The sequence below is a fragment of the Hemibagrus wyckioides genome, linkage group LG21 (genome assembly GCF_019097595.1).
Source record: "Hemibagrus wyckioides isolate EC202008001 linkage group LG21, SWU_Hwy_1.0, whole genome shotgun sequence".
NCBI classification, from domain to species: Eukaryota; Metazoa; Chordata; class Actinopteri; order Siluriformes; family Bagridae; genus Hemibagrus; species Hemibagrus wyckioides.
Window position 1 is genome coordinate 13725693 of NC_080730.1, and position 20844 is coordinate 13746536.

The window sequence follows — 20844 nt, forward strand, 5'->3', positions numbered from 1 at the left end:
GTAATATTTTTTTTGTTCATTTCTTGCCTCCAAATATTCAGTGGCTGAAAGTTCAGTGCATCCCTACGTTTGGAAAAAAATTAAAAAGGTAATGCGTATGTCATGCTTGCACAACATTTTGACCATTCGGTCCAGGGCTTTACCAAACCTCTAGCTTTACAGAACAATTAGAAATCAGAGGAATTTATACTCAACAAACTGAATCATAGACGGGAAGAAAAGTAAAAAGAAACGAACATAAAATATCACAGGACGGGATAAAGAGAGCAACACATCTCTCTGTTCACATGAGTAAATATAAGGCATCATGAAACCTGTGCATTGCATGAAATTTTTAAATAAACGCAGCCCTTTCTCCAACTCCTGTCCACTTCAGTCCTGCGCTCACAGTTTTTGGACAGCAGAATACTACAGTAAGTGTGCATATATAGAAGAGACCCTTTTGCATTACTGTACATTTTGTCAGCGTCTTAGAAGACAGAAAAGTGCCGTCAGCGTAGCCAAACTGATGAAGTCAAATCTGGTTACAGTTTACAGGAGAATATAAGTGGAAGCTGCTTCAAAAAGATGACATCATATTAAAAAAAAAAATCTCAGTGAGTTCTTATTCAAGCATGACTTTTTTTGGGAATGTAATGTGGGATTCCCATCCATTTTCTATACCTGCTTTATTCCTAATTAGGGTCATGGGGATCTGCTGGAGCCTATCCCAGCACACATCAGGCGGAAGGCAGGGGTACACCTGTCACTCACTCCTATGGGCAATTTAGAATCACCAATCAACCTAATGTACATGTTTTTGGACTGTGGGAGGAAACTGGAGTACCCAGAGTAAACCCACACAGGCACGGGGAGAACATGCAAACTCCACACAGAAGGCCCCTGTCTGTTCGAACCCGGAATTCAAACCCAGGACCTTCTTGCTGTGTGGCAACAGTGTTAACCACTAAGCCACTGCTGCCCTATTGTGGGACTGTTAAAGGTAAATAAATATATATATAATAATAATGTGCAGATTTTCCACCCAAAAATCCAAATCAATGCTTTTTGAAACACCTTTAAAGCTGTGTTGTGTTTAGTCAGAAAAAAAATCCCCCATGGTTCTGTGAGCTACAATATGAAATTTCACATTGGGATTTGCTGAACTCAAATATTAAGCAGCGATGGTGATGTTCATCTCTGAATAAATGTGTTATAAAAGTTGTAATGGAATATGACGGAGTGAAATTGACCTATTTAGCCTACTGCAACCGTTAGCAAGCATCTACGTCTTAAAGATTTTCTTTTCCCAATTAAGACTACAGAAGACGGATCAGGAAGAAGAGTCTTAAAGCAGACTGCAAAAAACAGCCAATGTCCCAGAATTCTTGTAAAATCTGAGGCTAAAAGTCTCTGACTTTCAAGCAGGCTGAACTGGAGCCCAATCATCAAGTTCGGGAAAACAGAGCCGAACCTCCCTCACAGGATTTCTCATGCTTCTCATTGGCAAACCGACCCCGAAGCCTGGTAAGTCAGGAGTCCTCTGATTGCATTTCCCACGTGGAACTTCTCTCTAGAAGTTTTGAGCGAACACTGCAATGCCCCCTACAGGAGGCTCAGGACGAAAAGCAGAGGCCGCAGCACTCCATGCAGATCTCAAGGCAGTCGGCCGACTCGCAGCAGGCGTCGATGATGCCGCAGTCCATGTCGCATGGTAGCTCGCAGTCACCGCATTCTTCCGAGCCACAGCAGCAGCAGAAGCACGAGTCATCGGAGGAGCAGGAGCCGCATGTTGCACAGTCCAGCACGATGTTGCACAGCATTAGGAACTCACAGAACAGGCAGGCCAGGATGCAGTGCACACAGCAGTCTGACACACACACACACGCGCACACACACACACACACAAATTACATCAGAGAATTCTGGAAAATCAATGTGTAACACAGAATACTTGCTTGATCATTAACCCTTTATTCACAACGGCAATGATGCAGAAGCTGGAAGTCTTTCATTTGCATTAAGAGTTGATGATTTATGACTTGATTTATAGTACAAGAGGAGTTTTATATCTTTTTTTTTTTAGCTAATCTTACATTAGTAGACTAATATGCACAGCCAGTACTGTTGCTGTCTCACAGCTCCAGGGTTACTGGCTCAATCTTGACCTCGGGTTACTATCTATGAGGAGTTCTTTTGGCAAAATGGCCGTGTGACCTTTTTAAAATGGGTCGAGGTCAGTACAAGTTGGACAGCATAATTAGGTTGCCTAAGGTTATATCATACTACAGTTTAATGGAGATAGCTCAAGAGTCCAAACAGTCCAATCAGCCATAATTTTAAAACCACCTGTCTCCACCAAAACCACTCTGAAACAGCTTGGTGAGTCATGGACTCCACCAGACCTCTGCTTCTGCTGACTTGCCGCCTTCCTGTAGCGCATCCTGGTGCCATGTCTTCCCTAGGTCGGCAGTTCACAAGATGTTTAAGAAAACGTGATTCATCAGACACAGGCCACTTTCTTCCATTGCTCCATGGTCCAGTTCTGATGTTCATGTGCATATTGTAGGCGCTTTCAACAGTGGACAGGACAGGGACCCATGTCTCTTTGGGTAGGTATTAACCACTGCATACTGGGAACAACCAACTAGACCTGCTGTTTTGAAGATGCTCTGGTCCAGTCATCTAGCCCTTCATAATCTGGCCTTTACTTTTATGTTTATCCATTTTTTCTGCTTCCAACTTCAAGAACTGACTGTTTACATGCTGCCTAATATATCCCACCTGCCAGGTGCAATTCCAGTTAATCAAAGTTATTCACTTCATCTGTTATGGCTGGTCAGTGTAAATAAAACTCTAACACTAACTCATCTACACAGCTTTGCTTTTCCTAGACTATGGTTTATTTGCAGTTTTGTGACAGAAAATTGAATCAATAAGAGCAGCTGTTAAATGCTGAATGTTAACGTAAACTGCACCTACCATCCTGGGCCTCTGTGGGGATCTGCGAGCTGTTGGATTTGGAGCTTCCTTTACTCCTCTTGCTGCTTTGGCTGTTGATCGACGGATTCGATTGCAACTTCTTGGGGTTCTTATGATGTGCACACGAAGATGAGGATGTTGACGCCGCCGCGCGCAAGAGTGCCGCACCGTTCTTGACGCCATTGCTGTGCACTTGGGCTTTGAGAGACTTGCCGTTTTTCAGAAGTGCTGCAGACTCCGATGGGCTGGTTAAAGACTTGTGCAGGGGCGTAGACCTGGCCTGAGGTTGACCTAGAGAAGAATGTTAAAATACAACAAAGATGAGACGATCGTCATTGTGACCAAGCACTGTGTTAAAATCTTCCACTGTGCAATTATTCTCCTCGTATAGCCTAGAGATCCAAAAATAATCCCAGTAGCTGCACAGTTTTGTACTACACACCCATCCAGTATCTTGTTTCCTCCTCAAAAACAGGCTGGAATGCTAATGAGTATTAAAGTCAAGGCTACTGATAATAGATTTCCTGAGTTTCTGAGTTCAAAGCCTTCACTTAAACATTCACAAATGATACCTCAGCATTTGCAAAATACACTTCCCATGAATATATAAATTCACTGAGAGAATAGTACTCTCTTTTTTTCAAAAAAAAATATCAGATCATGGGATATTTACACCAGTTCAGGGACCTTCAGCTTTAAGGCCATGTGTCTTGATGGAATAAGTCCATGTGTTTGTAATATCCACCCCATAATAACTAACCAGATGTCAGCACTACAATTAAATTTATAGCAACATGAAGAGCTGCTAAAGGTGTTGATTAAATTTCTATAATAGCACGACTCTGACACTAGTTCCGGGTGTAATTCAGTTCAGTGCACTCCATGTAACCTATTACAGTTTCTAAAGTAACAGCTCATTCACAGGGACTTGTATGATGGACACTCCATGTAACGGAAGCTAAAAATATGAAATCTCATCAGATGAAGATAAAAAAGAAGAAGGAACGGCGGTTGTACAGGAAGTGTCTATAACAGGAATGTGACTACTTTGTCATTCTTAAGAATTATATTTATAAGCTGGACCGCTGTTCTGTGAGGCAAAGAAACACAGACACATAGCTAAACAAATCATATCAGGCACGAACAGATTAGCATATAATTAGCAAAAACTCTGGAAGCATTTGTGTAAACAGAAGAATAAACAAGGAGAGAAACCAAATTTATTCATACGTAATCATTGGACCGTTCTGCTTCACCTGAAGGACACAAACATCATTAGAAATGCTACAAGCGCTATTTAAATAATAGAACACACTTTTTTAGCATATGCCAGAATGTTTCTGGATGCAGATTCGAAACAGCAAAACCTTTAAGTGATCGGACTAAGCATTTGAAAAAAAAAAAAATGCATAACCATATCCAATTTAAACAGTCTTATTTACAGTATATAAAGTATTCATCCATCCATTTTCTGTAGTCTATCCCAGGGGACTCGGGGCACAACGTGGGGGACACACTAGCTGGGCTGCCAAGCCTTCACAGGGCACAATCACACAAACACACACACACACACTATAGACCATTTAGAGATGCCATTTGACTTTAGACTGAGGTTGGAACCTGAAGAACCCAGAAGAAACCCTCAACACACTTGCAAACTCTGCATGCCCTCTAGCAATAAAGAAAATGAACGAATCATCATTAAAAAGTAACTGTGCCTATTCATGTTAGCTGCTTTGTAAGCACAGACTTCTAACATTTGAATTGAATACCACTTGTATCATTGGAAAGCATTAAAGAACACTTTGCTCAGAGAAATTCTAAACCAAATACTTCTGCTCAGGACATGCTGTGGTTGCCAAATGTTTTCACTCGATTAATTAAAAAAAATCAAATTCTGACTAGGGCTCGGATTCTTTATTTGCTTCATTATTTTTACGGCGTATAGTTCGGGTCAGTCCGTCCGGTTCCCCTCTTTGCTTTTTGAAGTTCAGACGTAGACTCCCCGTAAGTTTACAACCTACAAATGTTCTAGTGTTCCTCCGCAAAACCGCTCGGCGAGTTGTTCTTGGCAGCTTATTGCCAGAGCTGCATATATTTTACTCCCGAGCACCACATCCTAATTACGCCGGACGAAAGAAAAACTAAGTGAAAAAGCACACCTTTGCTGCCAAAAGAAATACCCCTTTATAAATTTGAAATGAGAACTTATCATAAGACTTTATAGAATCCTGGTGTAGCACTGAACATTTTCTCGACCTTAGCATACTGCTTTTAGGTCATACAGAGAAGATCCTGAGAGAGAAGTGAAATCTAGACTTCATTTGTAGGGGAATTTTGTCCCAAAGCCTATGTGAAGATAAACACTAGCACACCTTTCTCGCCTGCCACACACTGCGGCCTGAAGCATATGAAATAGTACTTTAAAAAAAAAAAAACAACAACCATACATTAGACCAATAGCACTCTGTTGTTCTTGGGAAGCCATTGAGGTCATGCAACAACTAATCTAGTGTGACTGAATATTTTTTCATTCAGTCTTTTTAAACTTCCAGATGTTTGACCTGTTAGAAGAATGATGGTGAAGTTCTTTTTTTTTTTTTTGGTTTGCATTTATGCATGTCAAATCCCTCAAGCTGCTAAAAAGTCATAGTAGGCCCTCGTCTCTCGTTCTCTCCATCGGAACGAAAACAATCATATGACCGCATTTCACTATGGGATCCATACTTTTAGAGTTAGAAAGAGCGAACGATGGTAATTGGCTACCACCCCCACTGTTCCCTAAGCCCACCTATAAAAACCAGAGCTCTAATGTATACATGTCTGTCTTTGCCACGTTTACACTGAGTGCCGGTTTTCCGCAGAAATGCCCAACACAGCTCACATTAAAGAAAGTGTGATAGATAGGAAGACGAAGGACTTGTGGAGAAGGAAATGCAGACAGTTCTAGTATTTAGATTTGAGCTTAGCTAAAGGCAGTTTTTAACAATTAGGCTTATTCTAAGTTAAGCTTGAGACCAATTTTTTAAAGAGTTTTTGCAATATTGAAATAATAACGCTAATTAAAATAATAATAATAATAATAATAATAATAATAATAATAATAATAAGTTTTATAATAATTTCTATTTTATTATTATTTAATTTATTCTCATTTTTTTTTATTATTAATCTGCCATGGTAGATTCTCCCAGCCTTTCTCTCTCTCTCTCTCTCTCTCTCTCTCTCTTTTTTTTTTAAATAATTGAATTTGACATGGTTATATTTCCAGTCATGCTCTAAAAACAGAACAAATCAATGTCTAGTGGATCAAACCAGTCATTTGCAGAAAACACGCTGGCTGTTGTTAAATGTCTCTAGCTCTGAAAACAAAAATTAAACATCATGACTTCTGTAACAAATCCTCTTTTGTGGCTTCTGGTGGTCAATCACTTCAGTTCTATAAATCATTGACCGAAAGCAGTTCACCGAGGAAGCAAAAAGTTTGTGCAGACCTTCCTAGATTTCTGACAACAGAATGTTTCACACACCAGGAAGTGTGTGATTATTCCTCACTTTTAGTCCAAAACAGATGCCTCATCTGTTTAGAGTCTATGCCTTTAGTCAATAGTGGTAATGTGAAGAGCCACTATTAAAACAAAACATAACCTCTTGAAACTGATGCCTTATTTATAGCCAGGAAATAATAATAAATGCTTAAGTATTAAAAGCTAAGTGTAGTGTGTTGGGTCGTGTTAGCTGGATTTTTATAAGGAAAGTATTTTATGGAGCTGAACCTCCTACACCTTTTGGGAAAATACCCATGCTCTAATACACCCTTTGACAAATTTTTTACACCATTCAGCACCACTGATGGTGTTCTCAGATCTGAAAGTGTTTAAAATCTGGTGACTGTAAAGGCCACAGAATATGATTAACAATAATTTATTATTTTCTTCATCACCAAACCATTCAGTAAGCTTTTGAAACCCATGGAGTCATCCTGGAAGAGGCCACTCCCATCCGGATAGACATGTTTCATCAAATACATATCAAACAGCATTGATTTGCAGTGATATTGGCATTTACAGGGACAAGTGGAGCCAAGAATGTTTCCATAATTATAACAGGGCTGATAAAGGGGAACAGGTCAAGCTTTCAGGCTTGTATTGTTTTCTAGACGTATGCCCCATATGCATACATCCACTTTTCCTTTGCACAGCAAGCTCCTACTTGAAATTCCAGATCAAATAGGCTTGCTCAGCAGTTTCTACATACCACAGGGCAGGACATGATGTTAACTGCATAATAGTATCACGTTGTACCTGTCTGGAAGCATACATACTGTATTTAATCATTCTGTTTCACAACAAATGTTATTCCTCTATTCAACTTAAGTGAGAAAAAGCCAATTTCTCATTAGTATGCGAAAAAAACAAACAAACAACACACAGTCACGGCTTTATACGCTAACAAGAACCAGTCTTAGAAAAACCGCACTGCTTTTCAGTTTTAAATTAAACACCCTCCACATTCTCACACACAAATAGAACCACCCGCTGCTTACACGCTTACCACCAAACCTTTTTTTGGGAAACAGTCTAACAGCATTTCCATAATCTGGTCCATTTCGGGCTTTACGACCGCAGCGAGTCAAGGTGATTTAACCCTCAGCTGGATTGTGTTGATGATATTAGGAAATATAAACTTTAAACACAAGCATTTTAAGATTTTGTTAGAAGTGTATTGCACAAAGTTTCACTTTTCTGTGAACCGCTTTAAATCTTTAACAGATTCAATTGGGAATGTGATCAACATTTTGATCAGGGCTACAGCATTGTAAAGTCTCTGACATTGTGACTTGTGGAGCAAAAATTATAACCTTGTTCAAAAACCATTTAAAATTGATCCTTGAATCTAAAATAATTAAAAAAAAAAGTTGTAGTTTTTTGTATACAAGTTCTGCTAACAATCTGGACTTTCTGAGCAGCCTATTAAGAAGTTGCTTGCTAGACAAAAGTGAAAAAATGGGCACAGTTTCAAACATACTGTCTTACATTGGCTCTCTGTGTGTGTGCGTGTGTGTGTGGATGTTATAACTTTGTGAGATCCCCAAAAGGATAGTTATGTTTGACCAAATGGAGACTTTTGGCTTATTATAAAAAATAAATTCATTTTTGTTTCAGTTACTACAGTTGAAGGTAGGGTTAGATTTAGGTGAAGGCATAATGTTAATTAGCTGCATTAGGTCCTCCAATGGACAGTAAGAAAAATGTTTGTATGTGTATGTGTGGTGGCCATGACCATCTGTGCTCAAAGCTAGAGGGCAGAATGCAAATCAACACTGAAAACTGACCACAGTGCCAGTTCACAACCACTGCAATATTCTCTCTCAGACAAACACACACACAAACCGCTGCAAACTGCTGTACAGTCAGGAGAAAGGAGTCTTTGTCTGGCTTATGGGTCACACATCTCAAAAGAGACAAGCTGTCCATCTCTCGCCAACTCCCAGTTGTGCACTATGGAGAGAAAAAGAATGGTGCATGTGTGTGTGTGTGTGTGTGTGGCGTGTGTGTGGTGTTAGATAGCAGGGGAAGCAAATACCAAAAAAGAGCACCTTATTGCAGGCCTGATCCCTGTTTAGACATTAAAACAAATGAGTTTCAGCCCTCAGGTGGCTAAAAATACCCTACTTTGCCTCTTAATGACAGAGAACTTCACAGACAGGGTGGATAGAGGGACAAACACAGTTTAGAAAAAAAAGAAGAAGAAAAAAAAAGAATGCAGAGAGCGAATAAAGGAGGGGTGTGGACATGAGGATGGCTGTCGGGCAGTATGGCAGCAGGGAGCAAGAGGTGAGTCAAAGGCAAGGTGATTCAGCCTGTGATGATTACTCCACCCTGAAACAGCACATTCTGCTCCCCACATACACATACACTCACACACACACACACACACACACACACACACAAAGAAAAGCGCCTTTTCTACCACTACACACAACCCCTAATCTCCTGTTGCATCCAAAATGCAGTGAGTAATGGCGCCCCTGTTTTTCAGCCACATGGCAGCAGAGAGCAATGACTCAGTGCTCTCAAAGCTCTCTGACTCACACTGAAGGGCTACAACACAAATACACACAATTACTAAAAACACAGCATGTTTGAAACACAGTGTTTAATGTCAAGGCTTGATCCTTTTCATTCGCCTCCACCATGATATGCAAAATCATTCCCTTTTTAATGACAGATTTAAAAGCAAATTTCTCAATCACATGATACACGTCTATAGCTGGGGTTCTTAAACTACTTTTTTGTTTTTAAAAGGACCCATTTAAAGGTAAAATAAATTCCATAGACTCCCTGAGTACAGATTTATTTCATGAACATTACCTAAATGTGTACGATAATATTTTGGATGTTTTATTGGAGCTATAGTCCAATTCCACAAACAAGACACATTAGGTCTGTGATTTACAGACCAACTTATTTTTCAGTTATTGAGCATTAGACTTGGAAACCTACTCACATTTAAATATCAAGGACCATATCATGTACCCCCAATGGATAAGTTTAATGGGCTACACTTTGAGAGAATGACTGGCACCCTGAGTGAACACAGGTACCAAAGACATTTAAGTGTTTGAGTCAGAATAGAGGGAGACATGATGGCTTAGTGGTATGCATCTATGCCTTGCTCCTCATGGCTTACAGGTTCGATTCAAGCATCTGCCCTGTGTGTGTGTAGTTTGCATTTGCTCCCAGTGCTTTGAGGGTTTCTCCCCGGTCCATAAACATGTGCTGTAGGCATATCTAATGTGTCTGATGAAATGTCTTGGAACTGGGATAGGCTACATGTTGCCCCAATCCTGTTGATTAAGTGTAATTATTTTAACTGTATTAGTTTGGACTTGGAGAAGCATTGCTACATGCTCATTCACAACTAGAGTAACCAGGTGTGTCTGGAAGTTGGGAGAAAACCAGAAGGTATTAAGAAAACATGCATAGACAATAAACTCTGCATAGACAGTTCCCCTAAACTCAGGACTAAACCAAGTTCCTGGAGCTGTGAGGCATCAATGCAAGGTATTTAAATGTAAAATGCCTCACTTCCTGTTTATACTTTAAATACTGCACTTCCTACTGCAATAGTGGACTGGTCCAGCATGTCTAGGGAACTCTCAGAGTGTGGTTTTAAACCTAACTACCAAGACGGATTTCAATATAACAAAGCATTAATGTGATATTTATTATGGTTATGTTTTCATCTTCAGCTCATCAGTAACAAACATCTGATTAACGTTTGATCACTGCACTGAGTTTGTAGGAGAAGTACGGTAGCAAACCATTTCAAAACCGATCCACGCCCTAAAGATTTGGACGGTTATGGGCTAAAATGAGTTTAACTTTGGCCTGTTGATAGCACAAAAGGGAATAAGCAGCACACCCAAAAACAGATGAGAAGATTGTTCTGGATAGTACAAATGATTGTGCCAAATCTCATGAACAGTGTGTGTTCTGGTCTGTTGAGTAAAAAGAAAACATATTATCCTCTATAGAGATGCCGTACATTATGTTGCTTGGCCCCTTCACGACAATCCGAGTCCCAAAGATGATCCGAAGACTCCTTAAAAAAAAATAAAAAGATGGTGAAAGAGTTCAAATCATACTTTAATCCACACTTGCCATGGCTCATTTCAATGACAATCTCTAGTGATGAGACGTCTAATTAGAGAATTTCAGAGCTGAGGCTTAAGCCATCATTTTTCACCTGCTTTAAAGGAGTGTATTTCCCCTGATAGGGCCCTTCTGAAGGGTGATAATGGATGAATGAAAAATGGCCGGAATTGAGCTTTAAGTCCTGCTGAGATTGAATAAATGTTCTCCTACGTCTGAGCCAGAGATGGAGATGAGAGAGCGAAAAAGAGAAAGCATTCCATCACATGAGATGAGATGAGCATATTCTTAGCCAAGGATATAAATCCCTGATGGGCTATTAGACGAAAGTCTTAACATAGGCCTTTGTTCTGGCTTTTTTCAGTACAGCACACACACACACACACACACACACACACAGTCATCTTCATTCTCGCTCACACACAAGAATGTAATGTGATCTCATTGTAGTTGTATCTTTTGAGTGCTTCTTATATTTGTATCTGAATTTGTATATGAATGTTGACCAGAGATGGGTGTGGCCTGAACCGGAAGTCCCCATAAACTGGATTAAACTATCAGCATGGTGTGTGAAATCTCATTCAGAGCTACATCACTATTTTTTCACTAGAATATAGATGGCTCTATTTCACAAAATATAAATAAACTAGTATCCTAATATAATCCACAGAGACCCAGACCAGGAAGTAACTAAGGACCACCCAATGAAAAACCTCTTTCCTTTAATTCGAGTCTGTATAACGTACTGGATATTCAGTCACTGTCAAATACTAAGAATCTGAAGAATCAGGGTCAAAAATCTCAATGTTACAATCACGTGGAAAAGCTAATGAAGAGTGAAACAACAAAGTACAGACCATTAAAATGATTAAAGCATGCTAAAGCAACTGAGATTGACTGCTGTGTGTTATCAGTGATGTGTGTGTGTGTGTGTGCGCACACTGTAGATCAGCAGCTGTTGAAATTTTGCACACAAGGACCTCTTCAAATATATAAAATATATTCAATCAGTACAGATTTATTTTAATGAACACAAGCCAACTATTCAAATATTAGGCTCATGATTTAGCTGTGTACAATAATATTTGGCTATACTATTGGAGCCAAAGAGATTTTTATGTCTGAACTTTTCACCAACAGAGCCCATTAAGCAACATTACTGATGACACTATTTATATAAACCTACTTATTGAGGTTTGGTTTAAACTCGTTTAATTTACGGGTCCTGTCAAAAAGGCTAATAATCACGGGAGCTTAATAACAAATATAATAACAATGGTGATGGTCAGTTGTGATCTGCTGCTGCTACTGCAAATAAAAAAAACACTCTGGTTATATAAAGAAAGAATTGAGAGAGAGAGAGAGAGAGAGAGAGAGAGAATAAGAAAATAAGAATATAAAGAATAGAGAGAAAGAAAGAGAAGAGAATCAGGCAATCAATAAAGTTGCATGAGATGATCAAAATCTTTCTCAATAATGTGTTAAAAATTAGATTCTACATCCTTTGACAGTTTTGATGCTGTATTTAAATGGACCAGCACTAATCTGACATTTAATTCGGCTTATAGGAAAACCAAACCATGCTAAACGTTTAGTGGTAAAAGTAGTTTGATCTGCAAATTTATAGCTTAAAAGAAAAATGGTTAGCAAAATGCGTGAAATAATAAATAATAAAGCGAGTACAGCAACTGCATACACACCAAACAAAACGGGATCATGAGATCAGTAGGATTATTAAAGGATATTAGGTGGAACTTATGGAACTCTGACTAGGATGTTGGCACTGATGAGAACTATAACTATATTATTACATTTATTAATTAATTAGTCATTAATTATTTTTGCAAAACACCAGCATTGTGGGTTCGATTCTCAGTTTAGGTATGAGCTTGATGTTTGATTTTATTCATCACTTTGAAAAAATTTTTTTCATTTATGTTGGATGTCCAAACTCGATTCAATCACATGATTGATGAAGTCAAGCTTTTTCTCTGTGCAGCTTAAATAAAAAAAATAAGATAAAATAAAATAAATAAATGTAAGTTTCTTGTATGCTTACGATCCCTTAAATCCCTGAAATTATTAATTACTATACTTTAAATAATTACTTTTATTTAATTTATACTTACACTTTGTTTCATTTCCTTACTATAATTTAATAGTAATTATTCTCATTGGGAAAGAAAATAAGAACCATTTGTCACTGTTATAAAGTATGGAAGACTTTTAGAAACTACACTTTCTTAGAAGATATTAGTGAACAATGAGGTTGCTTTAAAAAGATAAGCTCAGTCTCTGTGACAAAGTCTGCTACAGGCTGCTGATGGCGGAAAGCCAACAACATAAACATTCCCATTAGGGCTATTAAATACTGTAGGCAAAGAGCAATATGTTTAGATGAATCCAAATTGCTTCCATGTTAGACTGGAGGAAAATACGCTAAATGCTACTATCAGAGGTGTAAACAGCCTGGAATTGAGGTACACGAGTGTTTTATTATTCTTCCAGACAAAAATGGGACATATGGCTGAGGTTTGAGGATAAACTTAGAAATGATCTCACACATGTCGGGAAAATATGCACCTCTTTTACGTCAGGAAACAGCAGGATTTCTGGAAAGACGTGAGTAAATGTTGATAAATAGAAACCAACGATGCAGATGTGAGACAAAACCTCTGCTTTCTCTTATCCACATGACTCCATGTGGGAAATGATGTTCTCTCACAGACACACAACAAAGAGCCGTTTAGCAGCATTTCATGGCTTTCGCCGCACTTTGTTCACAGACACGCCGGCCGGAGGCACTTCGTCCAGATGCATGCAACCCTCATGACATCATCGCTACAAGCCTGAGCATCTGGACCTTGTGGAACATGATATGACCTCAGGGTTTTTGCTGTCAGCATCAATCTGACACACAACCTCTATAATCTATTTCCTATCTTCACTGTCCAGTCATGCGACATATGAGGCACACAATGGACAAACCAGATTTTTAAAAACCAAACAAAAACAAACAGAAAAAAAAAAGGAAAAACATTAGACTAAGCACATGCCTCAGAGAGTGAACGGATCTATAAAGAGACATTCTCCTCATAAAGTCGATGAAGCAATGGTGTTCATTATTTTACAAGCTCCAAACAGACACTTCTCACGCGCTATCGTCACAGGAAACCAGACGGGAAAAGGAGTGAGACTGCACATGTGAGCCACGATATTACACAACTCTCAAATGTCATGAATGGCTTTTAAGGAGTCGGAAATTTTTAATCGGCTGTCGTAGATTTAAGATTAGACAGAGATTTGGATCAGGTCTGGCTGGAACAATCCAATCAGGAATGCAGGTCAGACCAACCAAAACTATCTTATCATTTGTATTTATGTTAGATCCGAATAGGTTTATGGTTTATAGGTTTATGTTTCATGCTGAACAAGCTGGTCTGTTTAAAACAGCCTCGGAGCACAGTGAACTGTGGTCACTATAAATGAATGCTACAAGCGATACTGTTAGTGTGATGTTATTTATTCATAAAAATAAGTCAATTAAAGTCACATCACTGTGCTGTGGAATCGGCTAAAACACTTTGTTTTGTGGGTTCAATTTGTGTGACCCTAGTGTGTATTATTTCTTTCTGATCTGGGTCTAGTGTTTATACCCTAATTCAGTTAGTCCAGGATTTTATTCTTTAATTGTGATTACAGAAAATCAAGCATTATCCGGCTTTAAATTTTGATAAATATATGCAAAGATTTTCCACACATATCTGGGCCTCTGGTTGGAATGGAAACCTGCAACCACACCGACCCTTTCCAGATAAGACTGGACACCCCTCGTACAATCTCACCTGGATCCTGTATATTTGTATCTTCTAATAACTGATGCTGTTATTGTTATCATCCCAAGACTCACAATATACTAAACAACATCCTTTCAACACTTGCTCTGTGCCATTGTGTGCCATTGACTGTGTCTTTTATATCTGTATACTGTGATCAGTTATAATCCAGCTATCTGGTGCCACTCGAAAGAGGATAAGTTTTGTGTTTGAGATCTTAAGATTTCTTCCTCGTGTCATGTTTGAGAATTATTCTGTCACTGTCTGTATAAAGAAGTTGACTTGACTGATATTTCTGGTATTTCTTTTTAGTATTTTCAGGCAGTAACCTGACAAAGAGACTGACCTGACAAGTAACCTGACACGATTCCTGGCACAAGGCAGGGGACATCCTGGACGGGGTACCAAACCATCACAGGGCAGAAACTCACTACAGACAGTTTCTAAACTGGGGGATGTGGTAGCTTAGTGATTAAGGCGATGGATCAGAAGGTTGTGAGTTCAAATCCCAGGTCCACCAAGCTACCACTGCTGGGCCCTTGAGCAAGGCTCTTAACACTCAGTTGTATAAAATGAGATACAAAATGTAAGTCGCTCGGATCAGAGTGTCTGCCAAATGTAAATGTGTTTGGACTGGGGGAGAAAACTGGAGTACCTGGAGGAAACCCTCAAAACACAGGAAAAACATGCAAACTCCACACCCAACCCAACCCTGGAGGTGAGATGCAACAAGAACTGAGCCTCTGTGGCCCCATCAAGTATTTTGTGAAAGACAATATTGTTTTGTCATTTATTTATGAGATAATTTGTGTAGTAGAGTGATTTATTTCCAATTTAAACCAAACAGTAATGTCAGTCCTGTAATAAAATATACCCATCGTCTGGTAGAGTGCTCTTGTGGATGTCAGTGGCAGTTCCTGACTTATTCTGAATCGTGAATTCCTCTTGTCAGCGTGCAACACAGATCAGAGTGCTGCTTGTGTGACATATGTTTTGTTCTTAGTTTTCCATGTGCTTTTGTTTATAAGACCATGTGCCTTTGTTGCCGTTTTAGCCCTGTCTCCTTCACCTGCTCTCACGGTTTTGCTGCTGATTGTGTTCAGCTGTTCTGTGTCCTCTGTGTATCACTGTTCATATTTTACCACACTGTAATTCTTATGTTCTAGTTCATGCTCCTTATCTTGACCCTGGCTTAATATCACAAACTTGATTCCTGGACTCAAAAAAAATGGACTTTTTGCACTTTTGAAAACTTCAAAATTTTGAATTATTAAACAGCGACTAAACAAAGGTTACTATTATGGGAATTTTTAATTTTTATATCCAATTAAATAAATTGATTGGGACACAAACTGTGCGTCAGTTGATGAAAGCTTCAAGAAGAAGGATTTGGAATAGAGGTAAGAGTTAAAGCTTCACTGGCACCATCGGAATGAGGAATAATATGAGGAGGCGCCATTTTTATCAGCTCACCCAATATCTCATTTCATTCTGCCTCTCTTCATTTGCCAATGCAACGTATCAGACCGCCTCCACCCTCTCACCCAATCCACCTCTTTCCCTCAGGCTCTATCACATTCCACATGCCTTTCCCTGCTCCAAAGTTCCTAAAATTCCCCAAAAATAAACTTTCAACACTTCTAACCATTTCAGCAATGTTTAATTTTCAGTCTTTCTTTCTACATTGATTTCGACGCTGCTACTCGGTGGCCCTGGTCAGACATTCCGCATGATTAGCAATTAGCAGTTCGGTTCAGCTGCATCACCACAACATTATATGATTACGTAAATAATATGTAGTAAAGATCTGCAGTGTGTCAGTGGGACAAGCTGAGGCCGCTCAAACAGGATATGACCTCATCAGTGACACCAAGTACATGCCTGGTGACTTATACTGAAGTTGGATTACTATTACATAATTGCAAGGGTGACTTACAGCAGCTCGGGAACATTATTCCCTCCCCTTATTTAATTACAACATCAGACCAGTCAGTAGCTCAGGCAACTTTCTCATTGGGATTGTGAGGTTTTTTTTTTAATCCTTGGTTCCGCAAAGTTGTAGCTTTTTGGTGCAACAGTTAGGGAAAACATTTTTTTTACTTGCTATGTATGTTTAAACCTAATAAACTTTATGGTTATGTGACACACTTGAACAATATAACTCACAGGTATGTGGAAACACTGACAAAACCTCACAGTAAGACATATTATGTGAAAATGATAGTTAGTTAATATCGATACAGACTGATCTAGGATATAGACTATACGCTATTGTGGACGCCTGAGCATCACACTCATAGTTGGTTCTTCCCTAGACTATTGGAAACACACAATTGCATAGGATGTCTATGTATATTGTAAGATTTCCCTAAGAGGCCTTATTCTAGCATGACAATGCTTCTGTGTACACAGCAAGCTCTGTTAAGAGATGGTTTGGAAGACCCCTGGATTCGTCTTCTGTACAAAGCCCTGACCTCAACCTTACTGAACACCTCTGAGATGAACTGAACCCTGACTGCACCCCAGACCTCCTCACCTGACATTTACATTTCTGGCATTAGGGTGATATACATCTTTAACTGACCAATTGAGGGTTCATTGCACAGGGGCCAAGTAGTGGCAGACTGATGGACCTGAGATTCAAACTCACAACCTTCCGATTAGTAGTCCAAAATCTTAAGCACTGAGATACCCCATCCCCGTGCCTGGTCTGACAAATGCTGAAGAGCCACACACCAAAATATAGAGAAAAGCCTTCCCAGAAGAGGAGACCATAGAGGAGACTAAATCTGGAATGACATGTTCAAAAAGCGCATATCATCATCACAAATGCAATGTGCTTCATAAAAAAAAACATTAGCATGAGCGTAAAGCCACCCTTTACCCATGACTTCACAGCCACATCCATTGCCTTAGTCTGTATCAATGTAAAATCATTTTAACTAGATAACAAGCTTGGTATTACATAATGTTTGCTACCCAATAGCCAAGTTCAACCAAAACATGGGATTGCACACTGGAGCTTCTACTCTTGCTAAAATATTTATCATTTGTTCATCCCTGAGGTATTTTCTTTTAATAAAACACACTACAGCTTCACATTTGTCCAAAGTAAAGGTCTGTGAAAAATCAAAGAGCAAGCTGTAATCATACGAGGCATGTAAGCAGTTTCCTGTGACTGAATGTGGAGTTAAACCTGTACGTCAAACCCTGCTGAAAGATTGAATAATAAATCAAAAGAAACATAAGCTCAGATTTTATGGACCAAAGTGAAATACAAACACCAAACATTCAACACAAACGATCACGTGCTCTTGAAAGAGTGGAGAGAGCGATTGACCCGGGTGCCAATGGCATAACAACGTAACTCTGGTAGTGCTGGTGTCACGGCAACGTCCTAACATTGGCGGTTACCACAGAAAACATTCCAATTTGAACATAACCCTGGACAAGGCAAGGGGTCAACTCCGGACTGGATTATTTAACTTATTGCGTTTGATGAAGTCGAGAGTAAAGAGTGATTTATTTTCAAATAATTTGTGAAATATATTACAGAGGTGGATTAAGCAAAAGTGAATAATATACAGAAGACTGTACTGGTATAAACCAGACTGCAGAAATTCAATGTGATTCACTAACAGATCCTTAACATCAATGCACCTTTAGTCAGAACAATTAGTCACAGTCTAGTGGAGGTCTTAACCCAACTGTCGACACACGCTCACACACCTAAACACACACACCCACACCCACATTTAGTCTAGCTCAGCTCTATAATGACATGCTCCTCTGAGTTACTATAACACAGAAAACAGAAAACACATCTGGAAGTGACTGAGAATCTCGTGATATCTCACAACACAAGCTCAATCTTTCTGACTAAAGGAAGCATATATGCCATAATTCGTAGCATGTTCTGTACACATCGTGAAAAATCTGGAAATAAAACCCACCTTTCCTTAAAGTCAATAGTTTCATGTGTAGTATACAGTATATAACAATTTGCCATAACAGTCCTATGAGCACAGCAGCAAGCTAGCTATGTAGCCTTATTTACACCTGGAATTTATATAACACATAAAAACTGCTTCTTACACACACACACACACACACACACATACACAAACACACACACGCTGGAACCCTGTGGAAGAATCAAGTTTCTTCTTAGTGGTACTGTGCGTGAGGAAGAAAAAATGCATGATCAGCAACTTCCTCGGCTAGCTGTCCCACAGGGTGAAAATACATATGGTCTTAGCAAGCGCTTGTGTACTTTTTCTAAATCTAGATATACGACACACAAAGCTTTCTCTTCACTCTATTTGAGTTTGTTTGACACTCACATGGCAGTTTAACAAAACTAAATTATGTGAGCATTTCCATATCCATTTATGGATAAACATTTACGAAACAAGAAGATATACAGGTTTGGTTCATAAGTGTTTGGACAGTAAGCCTGTAATTTTTGCAATTTCTCCTCTGTACACCATCACAAAGGATTTGAACTGAAGATGTGATTGTAATGTAGGCTTTCAGTTCCAATTCAAGGAGCTTAAGCTATTTTTACATAGAATGATCATTTATGACCGGACTGGACAACTGACTAATTAGTAAGTTTTGTGATCCAAAGTGGTGTCCAAAAACACCAACTTGGCATTCTTAAAAAGAAGGACAAAGTAATGATCAGAAGGCCTGGAAGACAACAAAATAATGGATGATCATAGAATTCTTTCCTTGGAGAAGAAAAACTCTTTCACAACATCTAGCCAAGTCAAGACCACCCTCAAGCAGATAGCCGTATCATTGTCATCAACTACAATGAAGACATTCCTCCACATGAATGTAAATATACCTCAAGATGTAATCCACTGATAAGACTCCAGAACAGAAAGTCCAGATTAGACTTTGCTAGTAAACATCTAAAAAAAGCACATGTCTGAAATAATATTCTTTGGACAGATTAAAAGATTAACTTGTACCAGAATAATGGGAAGAGAAGAGTACGGAGAAGGAAAGGAAGAGCTCATGAGCCAAAGAATAACACATCATTTGTCAAGTATGGTGGAGGCAGTGTTATGGCATGAGCATGTACTCTGTGTCTGCCAGTGGAACTCGGTCACTGGTGTTTATTGATGATGTGACCGCTGATAGAATTAGCAGGATGAGTTCTGAAGTGTATAGAGCTGCTAGAATTTCTGCTCAGATTCAGATTCTGAACAACTGATAGGACAGTGCTTCAAAGAACAGATGAACAATGACCCAAAGCATACCCAAGAGCTTCTTAAGGCAGAGTTATATGTCCGTAAATGGCAGACCCAGTCATCTGACCTCAACCCAAAAGAGTTTAATCAAAGGCAGAAAAACCCACAAACCAGCAAGCCCAACAAAAGAATTTTGACAAATCCGTCAAAACCAGCATTTGGTGATGTGCATGGTGATGTGGGTTATATTCATAATTATGGTAGTCTGCCCATTTACTTTTATAGCCTATGAAAATAAAGAGACTATGTCGAAAATGGCTCTAATTCCAAAATGGTTACTGCAATATATTTTTTAAACTTATTGAATAAAAGCTGAAAGTTTACACTTCAATCATATCTTGATTGCTTTGCTTATTTCAAATCCACTGTGGTGGTGTACAGAGAATTGCGTCCTTGTCCAAATACAGTACTTATGAATCAGACTATCCAAATCCAAGATAAATCGTAACACATTTAAAAAAAAACTGTACACACACTAACACTGCATTCAGAATACTTATTAGGGATTTAGACATAATTGATTTTCTCTATCTTTCAGACATCATTTTGGTGATTTGTAATCTTTACGGATTGTCTGAATGACAGCTGGGCCTTCTACAAAAGGCAGGCAGACTCTCAAAGGAGGAGTGAGCAAGCTGAAGGCAAATTCCCTGCACAAGTTGTTTCTTTTCTCTTGGAAAGTGGTCAATTGTTTTCAGCACGGTCTTGATGAGTAGAAGTACACGTTGCCAATGATGATTCAGCAGGCACATTTTTGAACGCCATACCTGTATGCTTCACGTACGCCAAAGTGCTGATTTATAATCACCTCACACTTGTCAATATTTAGTGCTTTAAATGGAGGAGGACGCGCTTTAACTGCCAACCATAAGCCATCTGTCTCCACACATACCCCCTAGTATTCTCATATGCAATAAGCAGATAAGTTCACTAAATCTTAGAGGCTATCAAGAATCACAATAAAACCTTTTGACAAACGTCTCTTTTTAATGTCAAATGCTGCATTTAACATTTTGGGGGGGGTATCTAATTTGTCTTGGCCGTTTCCCAGCCCAATCACTGTCAGTTCACTCTTATCAGACAACAGCAACCACCCAGGGAGGGTGAATGCTAATATGTAATTCCATT

General features: G+C 39.1%; 1 protein-coding gene across 3 annotated transcripts in view; it reads right to left on the bottom strand.

Moving 5' to 3' along the window:
• Positions 1–1186: 1186 nt before the first annotated feature.
• mdfi (MyoD family inhibitor) overlaps positions 1187–20844 on the bottom strand; it is a 38690-nt gene continuing 19032 nt past the window's right edge. For all 3 annotated transcript variants that reach the window (XM_058373870.1, XM_058373869.1, XM_058373868.1), the window contains 2 exons: positions 2962–3252; positions 1187–1849 (listed from right to left, as the gene is read on the bottom strand). In XM_058373870.1, the coding sequence (XP_058229853.1) occupies positions 1596–1849; positions 2962–3252 (545 nt within the window). In that variant the 3' untranslated portion in view covers positions 1187–1595. The remainder of the gene's footprint in view (positions 1850–2961; positions 3253–20844) is intronic.